The 15,327-nt window shown below is 39.3% G+C and overlaps 1 protein-coding gene across 3 annotated transcripts in view; it reads left to right on the top strand.

The window, feature by feature from the left end:
* Window positions 1-15,327, top strand: part of PRKDC (protein kinase, DNA-activated, catalytic subunit) — a 321,194-nt gene that overhangs the window by 27,685 nt on the left and 278,182 nt on the right. For all 3 annotated transcript variants that reach the window (XR_007513335.1, XM_049854457.1, XM_049854458.1), the window contains exon 11: window positions 14,789-14,935. Coding sequence is in view for 2 of the 3 variants with exons in the window: in XM_049854457.1 (XP_049710414.1) it covers window positions 14,789-14,935 (147 nt within the window). In the remaining variant the exon portion in view is untranslated. The remainder of the gene's footprint in view (window positions 1-14,788; window positions 14,936-15,327) is intronic.

The following is a 15,327-nucleotide window of genomic DNA, read 5'->3' as shown; positions in this document are numbered from 1 at the left end:
GACTTGTTGGGATTTTCTATATATAGGATCATATCATCTGCAAATAGAGATAATTTTACTTCTTTGCAGTCTTTTTTCTCTGTCTAGGACTTCCAATACAATATTGAATATAAGCGTTGAGAGTGACCACCCTTGTCTTTTTCCTGGTTTCAGCAGGAAAGCTTTCAGTCTTTCTCCAGTAAGTACAATTTTGACTCTTGGCCTTTCATATGTGCCCTGAATCATATCGAGCAATTTTCCTTTTATTCCAGTCAGCATTAGGGTTTTCATCAAGCAACAGTGTTAGATTTTATCAAATGCTTTTTCTGCATCCCTAGAGATGATCATGTCGTTCTTTTTCTTAGTTCTCTTGATGTGGTTGGTTGGTATTGATGTGGTATTATGTTGATTGTTGAACTATCCCTCCATTCCTGGAGTAAATCCCACTTGGTCATGGTATATGACTCTTTTAATATATGTTGGATTCTGTTCACTGGTATTTTGTTGAGTATTTTTGCATCTATATTTATAAAAGGTACTGGCCTATAGTTTTCTTATCTTGTGGTGTCTTTGATTTGGGTGTCAGGGTTATGATTGTTTTATACAATGATTTAGGGTGTATTCCTTCTTTCTTTCTCTCTTACTTGGAAGAGTTAAAACGGTATTGGTGTCTTAAATGTTTGGTAGAATTCCCTAGCGAAACCATCTGGTCCAGAACTTGTTTTTCTTGGGAGGTTTTTGATCACTGATTATATCTCTTCACTTTTTGTGGGTCTTTGAGACTTTCTATTTCCTCTTGAGTCAGTTTGGTAGGTTGTGTGATTCTAAGACTTTTTCCATTTCATCTAGGTTATCCAGTTTGTTGCCATGCAGTTGTTCATAATATTATGTCATAACTCTCTCTGTTTTGTCAGGTCTGTTGTAATGTCCCTTCTTTCATTTTTATTTTGGTTATTTTCATCTTTGTCAGCCTAGCTAAAGGTTTCTTGATTTTGTTGATGTTTTCAAAGAACTGACTTCTGGTTTTATTGATTCTCTCTATTTTTCTGTTTTTGATTTTATTTCTGCTCTAATCTTGGATATTACCTTTCTTCCGGTAGGTTAATGCTTAGTTTGCTCTACTCTTTCGAGTTCCTGGAGTTGTTGAGTTGGGCTGTTAATTTGAGATCTTTCTTCTTTTTTATGTAGGCATTTGTTGCTATAGAATTCCCTCTGAGTACTGCCTTTGATGCATTCCATAGGTTTTGGTATGTTGTGCTTTGGTTTTCATTTGACCCTTAAGAAGTTTGTGATTGCCCTTTTTATTTTTTCCTTGATTCAGCGGTAGTTTCTTATTTTTGTGTATTTTCCAGGTTTTTTTCTGTTATTGATTTCTAGCTTCGTTCCGTTGTGGTCAGAAAAAATACTTTGTATGATTTCAATCTTTTTAAATTTATCAGGACTTTCTTTGTGACCTAACATGTGGTCTGTCCTAGAGAATGATCCATGTGAACTGAAGTAGAATGTATACCATGCTGTTTTTTTTGGTGGAGTGTTCTATATATGTTTAAGCCTAGGTGGTTTATAGTGTTATCAAGGTCCTCTTGTTTCCTTGTTGACCTTCTTTCCATAAGTTCTCTCCGGTATTGAAACTGGTGTATTGAAGTCTCCATCTAATATGGTAGTACTGTTTCTTCTTCAGTTCTATCAGTGTTTGCTGTGTGTATTTAAACGTCCCAATGTTGGGTGCATATATATTTATGATTGTTAAATCTTCTTGATTAATTGACCCTTTTGTCATTATATAATGTTCATCTTTATCTGTTCTAACAGATTTTGTCTTAAAGTCTACATTGACATTAAAATTGCCACCCCAGCTATCTTTTGGTTATTTGCATAGAATATTTTTTTTCCCATTCTTTAACTTTCAACCTGTTTGTGTCCTTGGGTTTAAGATGTGTCTCTTGTAAATGGTTGGATCATGTTTTTTAATCCATCTGCCACCCTCTGCCTTTTGATAGGAGCATTTAGTCCATTTAGATTCACTGTAATTATTGATAAGCGACTTACTTTTGCCATTTTGTTGTTTTCATGTGTCTAAAGCCTTCTTTGTATTTGCCCTTTAGTACTGCTTGCTTTTGTGTTTTGTTGGTTTATTGTAGTGATCCTTTATTGGTTTCCTTCTCCTTTCCTTTTGTGTATGTTTTTTAATATATTTTATTAGTGGTTACCATGAATATCCCATTTAACAGCTTATATTGTATTTATAACATTCTAGGGTAAGTTTGTACCAACTTAAGTTCAGTAGTATGCAAAAAATTCAGTATCTATATCATTCTTCTCCCCCTTTTGTTGTCATAATCGCTGATTACATCATTGTATTTCATATGTCCTGTAACATAATTTTATCCTTGCGTTTTATGTATTTGTCATTAAATAACATGAAGGACAAAACATCTAGAATTATCGTGCATAAATACCTTATCACTAGCTGTTATTCTTGTGTGTGCATTTTCCTAATAAGGAATCTTATTTTTTATGTATGGCTTTGAATTACTTTCTGGTGTCTTTTCCCTTCCATATACAGATTTCCCATTAGTGTTTTTGTAGGGCAATCTGGTGGATATGAACTCTGTCAGCTTCAGTTTGTCTTGGAATATTTTAATTTTACCATCTTTCTTGAAGGATAGTTTCACTTGGGATAGTTTTCTTGGTTGACAGTTTTTTTCTTTCAGCACTTTAAATATACCCTTCCCTTGCCATCTGGCCTCTGTATTTCTGAGGAAAAATCGCTACTTAACCTTATTGGTGATCCTTTGTATGTGACTGTTTGCTTCTCTCTCCTGCTTTCAGGATTCTCTCTTTATGTCTAATTTTTGAGAGCCTAACTATTGTTTGTCTTGGTGTTCACCTTTTTGGGTTTATGCTGCTTGAAGGCCTTTGAGCTTCTTGGATTTGTAGGTTGATGTTTTTCATTAGATTGGGGAAATTTTCTCTCATTATTTCTTCAGATTTTTTTTGTTGTTGTTCTTTTTTCTCTCTCACCTCCTTCTGGAATTCCCATGATGCGTATCTTGTTGTTGTCACATAATTCCATTAAATTGTGCTCAGCCTTCTTGAGCCTCTGTTTTTGTTGGTCTTCATTGTTTGTAATTTGATCTGTCTAATCCTCTAATTGTATAGTGTCACTATGAGTTGGAATCAACTTGAAGGCAACAGGTTTCATTTTGTAATTTGCTGATTCTTTTTCCTGATTAAATCTGTCGATAAGTCCTTCTGTTGTGTTTCTCATTTCATTTATTGTCCCTTTCAGTTGCTACATCTCTTTTTTTATATTCTCATTTTTGTTCTTGCATTGTTTTCCTTATTTGTTTGAGATCTTTGCCTGTGTTTTCCCTTTACTCTTTAATTATATTTAGTGTTTTTGTATTATATTTTTCCATTATTTTGTCTGCCCTGGGTGCACTTTGACTCCCTTTGTTGTGTTCATTTGTGTGGGCTATTGTTTCTCTGTTCTTTGTGTGTTTTGTGATTTTTTTTGTTGGGGCCTTTGGATCTTTGAGGGTGTCAACCTCCTCAGTTTCCCCCAGTATTTGGTGGTTTTGCCTCCACTACTTTCTACAGGAAAGTCTTCAGTGGGTAGATCCTTTGGCGTCTGTGTGAAAACTTAACATTTCCTCATCCTCTATGTGATAACTCCTTTCCCCTCTCTAGTTTAATTAAAAAAAAAAAAAAAAGGATTCAAAAATTCCAGATCTCGTTTTTCAACTTTCAGTCTTTTCCAAACACAACAGAGAACCTGCTGTGGTCTGTCTGTGCCCCAGTGGGCTCTATCGTTCAGGTGAGATATCATGCACTGACCAATCTGCCCAAGAGGGGGCGTAGTCTCCTCTCTCTGTTCATTACTCCTTTCCCTTCTCTGTTTCTGCAGTAACATTTTTGTCAGAAAACACACCTAGTGAGCCTCCTTTGGGGCTGGGTATTGTCCTCCAGTTTTGTCTGAGGTTTACTTTCTTTCTTGGTGGAGACTGCTTATATCTGAACTGGCATTCAGGGGAAGCACAGGCAGACTTCTGTTTCAGGAAGAGGAGGGGCTCACATTCCCCAGAAGGACCTCTGAGAGCTCTCTCTTGGTTTCAAAGCCCCAGCGGCCCTGTGGTGGTAGGGGAAGTAGTCTCCACTTAGGTGACTCACCTCCTGATTCCACTCTAGGGAACCTTCTGTAGGAGTTCGTATCAGTCCTGCAGCTGAAAATTACCATTTGGGGAGAGATAGTCATACTTCAAACAGACCCAGGGAGGCCTGCCTTGTTGCTATAAGAGCACACCCTGTAGCATGTTGGCTGTGGGCGTAGCCTCCACTAAAGATGCTTACTTCTTGGCACATAGCAGCCTCATTCAGCTGTCCTCAGCACTGACTGAAAGGGAGAGGAGACAGATCAGAACTGACTTCTTGGGAGGTCTGTTCTGTTGGTTTCAGAGGCCTGAGGTATGGGGTGCACAGAAAGGCAAGTAAGAGTATTGACTATGAGAGCTGACTCCACTGCATGGGCCTTCTGTAGCAATTCACGATAGACTTACAACCGACAGTGTCTGGGTGGGGGAGATGCTGGCACACTCCAAACAGATACCTGGGGACGTTAGTCTTGTTGATTTTACAGCAGAAGTTTGGGGTCTGTTGTGGATTAAATTGTCCCCCCAAAGTGTGTGTCAACCTGGCTAGGCCATGATTCCCAGTATTGTGTGATTGTCCTCCATTTTGTGATCTGATGTAATTATTGTATGTGTTGTAAATCCTAACCTCTATCATGTTAATGAGGCAGGATTAGAGGCAGTTATATTAATGAGGTAGGATATAGGCTGTATCTTGAGTTAATCTCTTTTGAGATTATATCTTGAGATATAAAAGAGAGAAGCAAGCAGAGTGGAGAGGAACCTCTTACCACCAGGAAAGAAGAGCTTGGAGCAGAATGCGTCATTTGGGCCTGGGGACCCTACACTGAGGAACTCCTAGACCAGGAGAAGACTGCTGAAAACGACCTTCTCCCAGAGCTGGCAGAGAGCTTTCTCCTGGAGCTGGATATTTATATTTGTGCACGCTCTTTTGTTTTTTTGGAACTTTCTTTCTTTTTCTTTTCCATATGTAGATTCGAGTGTTTAACGTTCCTTTCCTTCCATTTGGAGAACTCCCTTAAGTAATATGTGCAGAGTTGGTCTGGTATTGGCAAATTCCCAGAGCTTCTGTGTATTTGGGAATGTCTTGATTTCCTCCTCATTTTTGAATGACAACTTTGCTGGGTAAAGAATTCTTGGTTGGCAGTTGTTTTCCTTCGGTATTTTATGTACGTTGCTTCATTGTCTTCCAGCCTCTCTGGTTTCTGAGGAGAAGTATGCACTAATTCTTATGATGGACCGTTGATATGTTGTGCTTTTCTCTTGCTGCTTTCAGAATTCTCTTTTTGTCATCAGTTTTCAAGAATGTTATTGCTATGTGTTGTAGAGTGGACCTCTTTGTATTTCTTCTGTTTGGAGTTCATGTAGCTTCCCGTATTTGTATGTGTGGCTCCTTAGTCAGGTCTGGGAAATTCTGTCTGATTATCACTTGGATAATTCTTCCTATGCCTTTATTATTATCATGATGCTTTTGAATTCCAAAAATTCTAATGTTAGATTTCCTAATTCAATCCGATGTTTTCACTTTGTTCACTTTTCTTTGGTCTTTTCTCTTGTTTCTCTTGAGATGTAATAAGTTCTGCCTCTTGGCTCTAATCTTTACAGAAGCCAATCTTTAGGCCTTTTTTTGGCACTGCTGCTGGGTGGGTTCTAACCGCTAACCTTTAGGTTAGTAGTCAAATGCAAACCATTTACACCACTCAGAGACCTCAGCTGACTCAATGACAAGTGATTTTTTAGAGTTCCCGCAAGGATATATATTCTGTCCACTACTGTGCAGTCTGTGAGCAAGTTGTAGTTTAGACAACTGAGAAGTTGGAGGGACAGTCCACAGAGACCACCCGCACTTCTGACGCCAACTGCAAGTTCAGGAGTTCCCAGGATTACCCTCAGGTTCAATACGTTGCTTGAAGGACTCACAGAATTGACTCACAACTGTTATATGCACAATTATGGCTTATTACAGTGGTGAGATATAGATTAACATCAGCCAAGAGAAGAGACACAGGGACACAGTCTAGGAGGGTTCCAGACATGGAGCTTGCACTGTCCTCTCCCTGTGGAGCCACGAGGTGTCACCCTCCTGGCATTGATGTGTGACAGCACACGTGGAGTGCTGTCAACCAGGGTATCTCACGTGAACATTGGAGCCACGAGGTGTCACCCTCCTGGCATTGATGTGTGACAGCACACGTGGAGTGCTGTCAACCAGGGTATCTCACCTGAACATTGGGCTGTATCTTGGAGGCATGATTGACTGATGATTGATTGGTCTCCTACACGAGATTGGTCTCAGTGTTCAGGCTGACTGATCTGCATGACCCAGAGCCCACACTGTAAGTCACATTGTTGCCATCTGGCTTGGCCCAAGGTTCCCACTCTAAATCGCATAGTGAAACTGTACAGTGTGTCCCCAAGCCCCCAGGAAAACAGACATTCCCATCAGGCAGGACATTCCAGGGGCCTGGAAATCACCTCCCAGGAGCTGGGGGCAAAGACCAGAACTTTTTTTGGGGATAAGATTAAATTTTTTATTGTAAACAAAACCCAAAACCAAACCCATTGCTGTTGAGTTGATTCTGATTCACAGTGACCCTAAAGGACAGAGTAGTTTCCAAGGAGCGCCTGGTGGATTCGAACTGCTGACCTTTTAGTTATTAGCCGTAACTCTTAACCACTACACCACCAGAGTTTCCATTCTTTACTGTACAACCTGGATATTCCACATTTAATCCTTGCAGAAAGAAGGTGTCTGTGCCTTCGATTGCTTTGTTCTTTTGTATACCTTGTTTCACCAAGCTGTCCTTTGCATTATGCTGTTGACTTCCATGGTACCATTAGATAATCATGTGGAACTTGTTGATGTATTTATCATATGGGTTTTGTTGATTATCTTGTTTTCTTTATAAAGACCCATTGCAAAAATTTCTGACCAATCTTAGTCCTAGGAAACTTTGCCTTTTTGAATATCTGGCTCTTTTTTTCATACGGATATTGGGGCACTTACAATCTTTTCTCTGTTCTGGTTGCTGAGAAGCTCAGCTCTAGCAACTATACGTATATTATTTTAAAATTCAACATTAAAAAAACTAGTTGCTGTCGAGATGATTTCAATTCATGACAACCCCATGTGTATCAAAGTAGAAGTGTGTTTCATAGTGTTTTCAAGGCTGTGATCTTTCAGAAGCAAATGACCAGCCTTTGTTCCAAGGTGCCTCTGTGTGGGTTCAAATCACCAACCTTTCGGTTAGTAGTGAGGAGCTTAACGATTTGCGCCACCCAGGGACTCCTAAATTCAGCTGTATTGGGGAATAATTTATATACACTAAAATGCATGCATTTGAAGTTTGCAGTTTGAGTTTGACAAATGTATACACCAATGTAACCACTACCACGTTCAACATACAGAGCATTTCCATCACCTCAAAAATTCCCTTAGAGATCTTTCCGTTTAATCTACCCCCAGTCCCAGGCAACCACTGCTTTCTGTCACTGTAAATTAGTTTTGCCTTTTCTAGAATTTTGTAAAACCTACAGTATATGCTCTTTTATGACCAACTTCTTTCTGCTTGTTTTTTAGGTTTTTGCGTGTTGTAGCATGTATAAGTAGTCCATTCATTTTTATTGCTGCATAATTGCATTATATGGAGGTACTATCATTTATCTGTTTACCTGTTGATTGACATTTGGGTTGTTTCCAGTTTTGGGGTAAATGAAACAGCTAAGAACATTTTTGCACAGGTATTTTCATGAGCAAGTGTTTTCATTTCTGTTGAGCAAATACCTAAAAGTAGAATTGCTGGGTCACATGGTAAGTATATGTTAAACCTTCTAAGAAACTGACAAAATGTTTTCTAAAGTTGTTGTTGTTTGGTGCCATCAAGTCAGTTCCGACTCATAGTGAATCTGTGTTCAACAGAAGGAAACACTGCCCGGTCCTGTGCCATCGGCATAATCGTTATTATGCTTGAGCCCATTGTTATAGCCACTTTGTCAGTCCATCTTATTAAGGGTCTTCCTCATTTTTCGCTGAGCCACTACGTTACCAAGCATGATGTCCTTCTCCAGGGACTGATCCCTCCCAATAACATGTCCAAAGTGTGTGAGATGTGGTCTCTCCATCCTTGTTCTAAGGTGCATTCTGGTTGTACTTCTTCCAAGACAGATTTATTCGTTCTTTTGGCAGTCCGTGGTAAATTCAGTATTCTTTTCTAACACCAAAATTCAAAGGCATCAATTCTTCTTCAGTCTTCCTTATTTATAAGAGACGATTGAAAACACCATGCTTGGGTCAGGCGCACTTTAGTCTTCAAGGTGATGTCTTTGCTTTTCAACACTTTAAAGGGGTCTTTTGCAGCAGATTTGCCCAGTGTAGTGGGTTTTTTGATTTCTTGATTGCTGCTTCAATGGGTATTGGTTGTGGAATTCAAGTAAATTGAAATTCTTGACAACTTCAGCCCTTTCTCTCTTTATCATGATGTTGCTTATTGGTCCAGTTGTGAAGATTTTTGTTTTCTTTATGTTGAGGTGTAATCCATACTGAAAGCTGTGGTCTTTAATATTTATCAGTAAGTGCTTCAAGTCCTATTCACTTTCAGCAAGCAAGGTTGTGTCATCTGCATAACACAGGTTGTTAATGAATCTTCCTCCAGTTCTGGTTCCCTGTTCTTCATACAGTCCAACTTCTCAAATTGTTTGCTCAGCCTGCAGACTGAATAGATATGGTAAAAGGATACAACCCTGACGCATACCTTTCCTGACTGTAAACCACACAGATCCCCTTTCGAAAGTGGTGGTACCATTTTATATTCCCTACAGCCGTGCATGAGAGTCACATCCACCCCTCTTGGTGTATACTTGCTATTGTCAGTTTATAATTTTATCCATTCTAATGTTCTAATGGGTGTATAATGATACCTTTTTTAAAAAATTGCATAATCTTTTTTACAATTTTGTATATTGTGGTACGTATATATATGTGTGTGTGTATATAAAACAAAACATTTGCCATTTCAACTTTTTTTACGTGTAGAATTCAGCGACATTAATTACGTTTATGTATACCACCATCACCACTGTTTCTAATTTTTCCGTTACCCTTAACAGAAGTTCATTGCCTGCTAAGCAATGATTCCCTCTTTCTCCCCTCCATCCCATCTTTTAGTTCTGTACATTTGCCTGTTCTAGATATTGCATATAATTGGAACCATACAGTATTAATGGTATCTTATTGTGATTTTAATTTGTACGCCTGTGGTGACTTGATTTAATGTGCTTATTTTATGAAGTATTCATTCAGATATTTTGCTGAGTTTTAAACTGGATTGTATGTTTTTTTATTAATGAGTTGTAAGAGTTTTCTATATAATCTGGGTACAACTCTATTCCTAAAAATATTGCAAGTAGTTTTTCTGTCTGTGGCTTTGCCCTTTTAGTTTCTTAACAGGCACCTTTCAAAGAGTGGTTGTTGTTAGTTGCCACTGAGTTGGATCCCACGTACACAGAGCAGGTCTGCTCCCTGAGGTTTTCAAACGCGTGTACAGAGCAGGTCTGCTCCCTGAGGTTTTCAAACGCGTGTACAGAGCAGGTCTGCTCCCTGAGGTTTTCAAACGCGTGTACAGAGCAGGTCTGCTCCGTGAGGTTTTCAAACGCGTGTACAGAGCAGGTCTGCTCCGTGAGGTTTTCAAACGCGTGTACAGAGCAGGTCTGCTCCGTGAGGTTTTCAAACGCGTGTACAGAGCAGGTCTGCTCCGTGAGGTTTTCAAACGCGTGTACAGAGCAGGTCTGCTCCGTGAGGTTTTCAAACGCGTGTACAGAGCAGGTCTGCTCCGTGAGGTTTTCAAACGCGTGTACAGAGCAGGTCTGCTCCATGAGGTTTTCAAGGCTGTGACCTTTTGGAAGCAGATTGCCAGGCCTGTCTTTCAGGGTGCCACTGGATAGGTTTGAACCTCCATCTTTTTGACTAGTACTCAAACATTTAACCCTTTGTGCCACTATTATCGATTGAATGTGTGTCAACTTGACTAGGCCATGATTCCCAGTGTTGTGTGGTTGTCCTCCCTTTGAGATAATTTAATTATCATATGTGTTGGAGCCCTGGTGGTGCCGTGGTTAAGAGCTACAGCTGCTAAACCAAAGGCTGGCAGTTTGGATTCAACAGCCGCTCCATGGAAACCCTATGGGGCAGTTCTACTCTGTCCTGTTGGGTTGCTATGAGTTGGAATCAACTTGACGACAGTGGGTTTGGTTTGGTTTTGGTATGTGTTGTAAACTCTGGCCTCTGCCTGTGGTTGTGATCCTTTTTGGGAGTAAGCTGTCTGTTATGTTAATGAGGCAGGATTAGAGGCAGTTATGTTAATGTGGCAGGACACAATCTACACCATTAGGTTGTACTTTGAGTTAATCTCTTTTGAGATATCAAAGAAGGGAGCAGTGGGGAGAGGGACCTCACTACCACCAAGCAAGAAGAGCCAGGAGCAGAGTGCATCCTTTGGATCCCCGTCCTGTGCACTGAGAAGCTCCTAGACCAGGGGAAGATTGATGACAAGGACCTTCCCCAAGAAGAGAGAGAGAAAGCCTTCCCCTGGAACAGATACCCTGAATTTGGACTTCTACCTCTTAAACTGTGAAAGGATAGAATTCTCTTTGTGAAAGCCATCTACCTTTGGTATATCTGTTACATCAGCACTAAATAACTAAGTCAGCTACCCAGGGACTTTTAAAGTATAGAAATTTTAAATTTTTTTGTGAAGCCTATTTTACCAGCTTTTAAACTGGTTCCTCATTTCTTTGTCCTGTATAAGAAATCTTACCCCATGATTCCCAAGATTGCAAAGATTTTCTGCTTTGTTTTCTTATAGAAGTTTTATAGTTTGTAGTTTTAGCTTTTACATTTAAGTCTATAATCCTTTTGAAAAAGTTTTTGTGTACAGTGTAAAGTAAGGGTTAAAATTGATTTTATTCCCACATTTGTTGGTTTTAACACCATTTGTTGAAAAGCCTTTTTTCCCCGTTGACTTGCCTTAGCAACTTTGTAAGAAAAATCAGTTGGCCATGTATGTGTGAGTTTATTTCTGAACTGTCTGCTTAGTTCCATTCGTCTTTATATTCATATGTCAGTACCTCACTGTCTCGATCACTCTGGCTTTGTATTAAGTCTTGATATCAAGTAGTGGCTGTCCTCTAACTTTGTTCTTTTTCTTTATTGTTTTGCTCACCATGTAGGCATTTTCGAATTTAAACATCACTGTGGAAACAGGATTTTTCTGTTTTTATTCAGTAGCTTTATAAAAAGTTCTTCTGAAAAACATTCTAAGTTATTTGCATGCGATTTAAACAATAAAGAAGAGTGAAAAGAAGACTGTTAAAATCTCTTCAAATCTCATTTTACCATTTTAGTGGTGATGCTTGTAAACCTTTCTCCGTTTCCTCCTTCATCAAAGTGGAAAGAAGGCAGGCAGTGGGAGGAAAGAGGCCCAGGAGAGAGGAGAGAGATTGACTGATCTTGACATAAAGGAATATTTTCCACAATTTTTGCAACCTGAATGTTTTCCACTGTTCTTGAGATGTTTTCCTGACCGCATACTGAGATCTACATGATTAGTTTTTAATGGCAACTGTCTTAGTCATCTACTGCTGCCATAACAGAAATACCACAAGTGGATGGCTTTAAGAAAGAGAAATTTATTTTCTCACAGTCTTTTTTTTTTTAGTAGGTTACATGTCCAAATTCAGGGTACAGGCTCCAGGCGAAGACTTTCTTTCTCTGTTGGCCTCATCAGTGTTCCCCCGGACTAGGAACTTCTTCACGCAGGGACCCTGAGTCCAAAGGATGTGCTCTGCTCCCAGTGCTTCTTTCTTGGTGGAATGAGGTCCCCAACTCTCTGTGTACTTCCCTTCCCTTTTATCTCTTGAGAGATAAAGGTGGTGCTGGCCACACCCCAAGGAAACTCCCTTTACCTTGGATCAGGGAGGTGACCTGAGTAAGGATGGTGTTACAATCCCACCCTAATCCTCCCAACATAAAATTGCAATCACAAAATGGAGGACAGCCACAGAATACTGGGAATCATGGCCTAACCAGGTTGATATACACATTTTTGGGGGGACATAATTCAATCCTTGACAACAACACAGTATATCATTGTATTTGTGACCATAGTTTTTTAACCTGTCCTCTACTGCTAAATAATTATTTGTAAGTTTTTGCTGTTATGAAAAGAAAATAATTGGCCAAAAATGCATAGAAAGGTTATTTGCTGAAAGTGCAATAAAAAAAAAATTAGAAACAGTTTAAATGAATAAACATACAGTATATCTATTAAAATAAAAAAACTGTTCTGTGATTTAATAAGATGATATTGCTTTTTAACTGCTTGAGATACATGTTCATGATGTATTTTGTGAAAAAGGAAATTATGAAGCAATATATTTAATATCCTAGTATATATGTATTTAAAAATAATATTTTATTGTGTTTTCAGTGAAGGTTTACACAGCAGTTTAGGTTCCCAATCAACAATTTCTACACAAGTTGTTTGACGACATTGGTTACATTCTTCACAGTGCATGGACATTCTCCTTGTTCCCCTTCTCGTTGTTCCACTCCATTAATCTAGGTTCCCTGTCCCTTTACATTCTCATCTTTGTTTTAATTGTTGACCATTTGGTCTCTTACAGGTGATTTTTTAAAGGAGTACAGTACTTATGGATGATGTTCATGATTTTTTGAGCCAGTTTGTTATCTAGCTAAAAGGTGACCTCAGGGGCCTGATTTGGTTCAAGGTTGGAAGAGTCTCTTAGAGCAATAGTCCCAGGGAGTCCTCAAGTCTCAACGTCCAGTAGGTTTGGTTTTTTGTTGTTCTTTTTTTGGGAATTTGAGGTTCTCTTCCACGTTTTTCTCCCATTCTATCAGGGTGCATCTACTGTGGCCCTGACCAGAACAGTCGGTTGTGGTAGCCAGGCACGATCTAATTTTTCTGGTCTCAGGGTAGATGAGGCCATCGTTTGTGTAGACTATTTGTCCTGTAGACTAAACTTCTTCTTTGAGTGTTCGATTTCCTTCTTTCTGTTTTGCTCCAGATGAGTAGAGACCAATAGTTATATCTTAGATGGCTGGAATATCCTATATTTAAAAAAAATAAATGGAAAGAATAAACGAAAATCTAAGTAGTAGCTTTGTTTGGGATTTAGAGAGTCTGTTGGTAGGTTGGCAAGGAAAGGTGGATTTTTTTTTCTTGCCTTTGGTCATTATCTAGGTTCTTTTCATTCTTGTCCTGGATAGTCTTTGTACCAAAATTAGAAATGCTTTCTTGAATACAAGTGTTAGTTCTTGCGTTCAGGGTGTTGTTGGTAGATAGTGGTCTATTCGATTCTCAGAGTACTTTTCCCCTTGCCTCACTTAATTCCTGCTTATTTATTTATTTTAATTTTATTGTGCTTTGGGTGAAAGTTTACAGTGCAAATTAGTTTCCCATTGAAAAATTTACACAAGTTGTTTTGTGGCGTTGGTTGCAATCCTCACATTGTGTCAGCAGTCTCCCCCTTTCCCTTTTCACTCCGGGTTCCCTGTGTCTATTCTTCCAGTTTTCCCGTCCCTTCTTGCCTTCGTTTTTGGGCAGGTGTTGCCCATTTGGTCTCGTGTATTTGAACTAAGAAGCATGTTCCTCACATGTATTACCGTTTGTTTTATATGACTGTTTAGTCTTTGGCTGAAAGGTGGACTTTGGGAGTGGCTTTAGTTCTGAGTTAGCAGGGTGTCTGGAGGCCATAGTCTTAGGGGTTCCTCAGTCTCTGTCGCACCAATAGGTCTGGTGTTTTTCTGTGTGTGTGAATGTAAATTTTGTTGTACGTTTTTCTCCTGCTCTGTCTGGGATCCTCTGTTGTGATCCCTGTCAGAGTGTGGTCAGTGGTGGTAGCCAGTCACCATCTAGTTATTCCGGGCTCAGGCTGGTGGAGGCTGTGATTCATGTGATTCTGTAGCTTTATTTTTTTGAAAAATGAGAGCTTTTTCTTTTTTTGGTTGTTAGTTCTTAGCTGTATTTTTGTTGAGTAGTGCAGCACCCAGTCTGTAGGTCGCTTCTGAGCTCATTGAGCCCTGCATTGAGCACAGTATACGCACAGCTCCACATCACTCAGAGTCTCAGGTGACCTCTGAAGGCTGTGATCTTGCTTCATCCAAAATACAGTTTTGTGCAGACTTCTTCCCACATGTCTCATGTCTCTTTTAGTCCCGTTTTCTAGCACAAATGCGTGAACATTTAATGTAGCCTTTTTTCAGAGAATGTCTTTCTGAAACTCATTCAGGAAGGTAGTGAAAGTAGCGATTCTCTGAGTAAATGCAGTGTCTTATTAAACAAGTCTAGCCTTTTTGGGAAGGAGCCCTGGTGGTGCAGTGGTTAAGTGCCTGACTGCTAACTGAAAGGTCAGTGGTTTGAACCCACCATCTGCTCCACGGGAGAAAAGACCTGGTGATCTGCTCTCATAAAGATTGTAGCCTAGGAAACCCTATGGGGCAGTTAGTTCTACTCTGTCTTACAGGGTCACCGTGAGTTGGAATTGACTCAGTGGTACAGAACAACACCAGGCCTTTTTAAGTTTGTATAGATTCTTTTATTTTGCTATTAAATATCTAAAAAGTAAATACTATGCAATTGCAGGTTTCTTTTATGGTGGCAAGAGATGCAGAAAGGCATAAGAATACGCTGGAGTACTTTATGAAACAATTCTACGAAATCATCAGAAATGTGGATTCCAGCAACAAGGAGTTATCCATCGCTATTCGTGGATATGGACTTTTTGCAGGAGTATGGCTTATTCATTTTCTCTGTTTTATCTTCACTTGGCTTTTAAGGGAATATATTTATTGCATTTTTAAGTAACATCTTATGATAATATTGTTTTATTGTTAACAGTTAAGTGTTTTTTGAGTGCTTATAGTATACTGAGATTATTTACATGTATTCGTGCAAGTTCTCATAACTCTCCTACAAACTGTTACTCCGTTTTGCAGATGAAGAAACCGAGACCCAGGCATATTAGATAACTTGTCTAAGGACACACAGTTAATAATTGTGAGAATCAAGACATAAATCTAAGTCTGGAGGCCAGATATACCATGTTTTTGTCCAGTGTGCTATTCTGCCCCTTATTCATGAAATAAAACTGGAGTTGATGTCATTCAAGGTTTTGGAAAGAG

Source organism: Elephas maximus, chromosome 15, assembly GCF_024166365.1.
Source record: "Elephas maximus indicus isolate mEleMax1 chromosome 15, mEleMax1 primary haplotype, whole genome shotgun sequence".
Lineage (NCBI taxonomy): Eukaryota > Metazoa > Chordata > Mammalia > Proboscidea > Elephantidae > Elephas > Elephas maximus.
The sequence above is the reverse complement of the archived record's forward strand: the minus strand, read 5'-3'. Positions and strand labels throughout refer to the sequence as shown.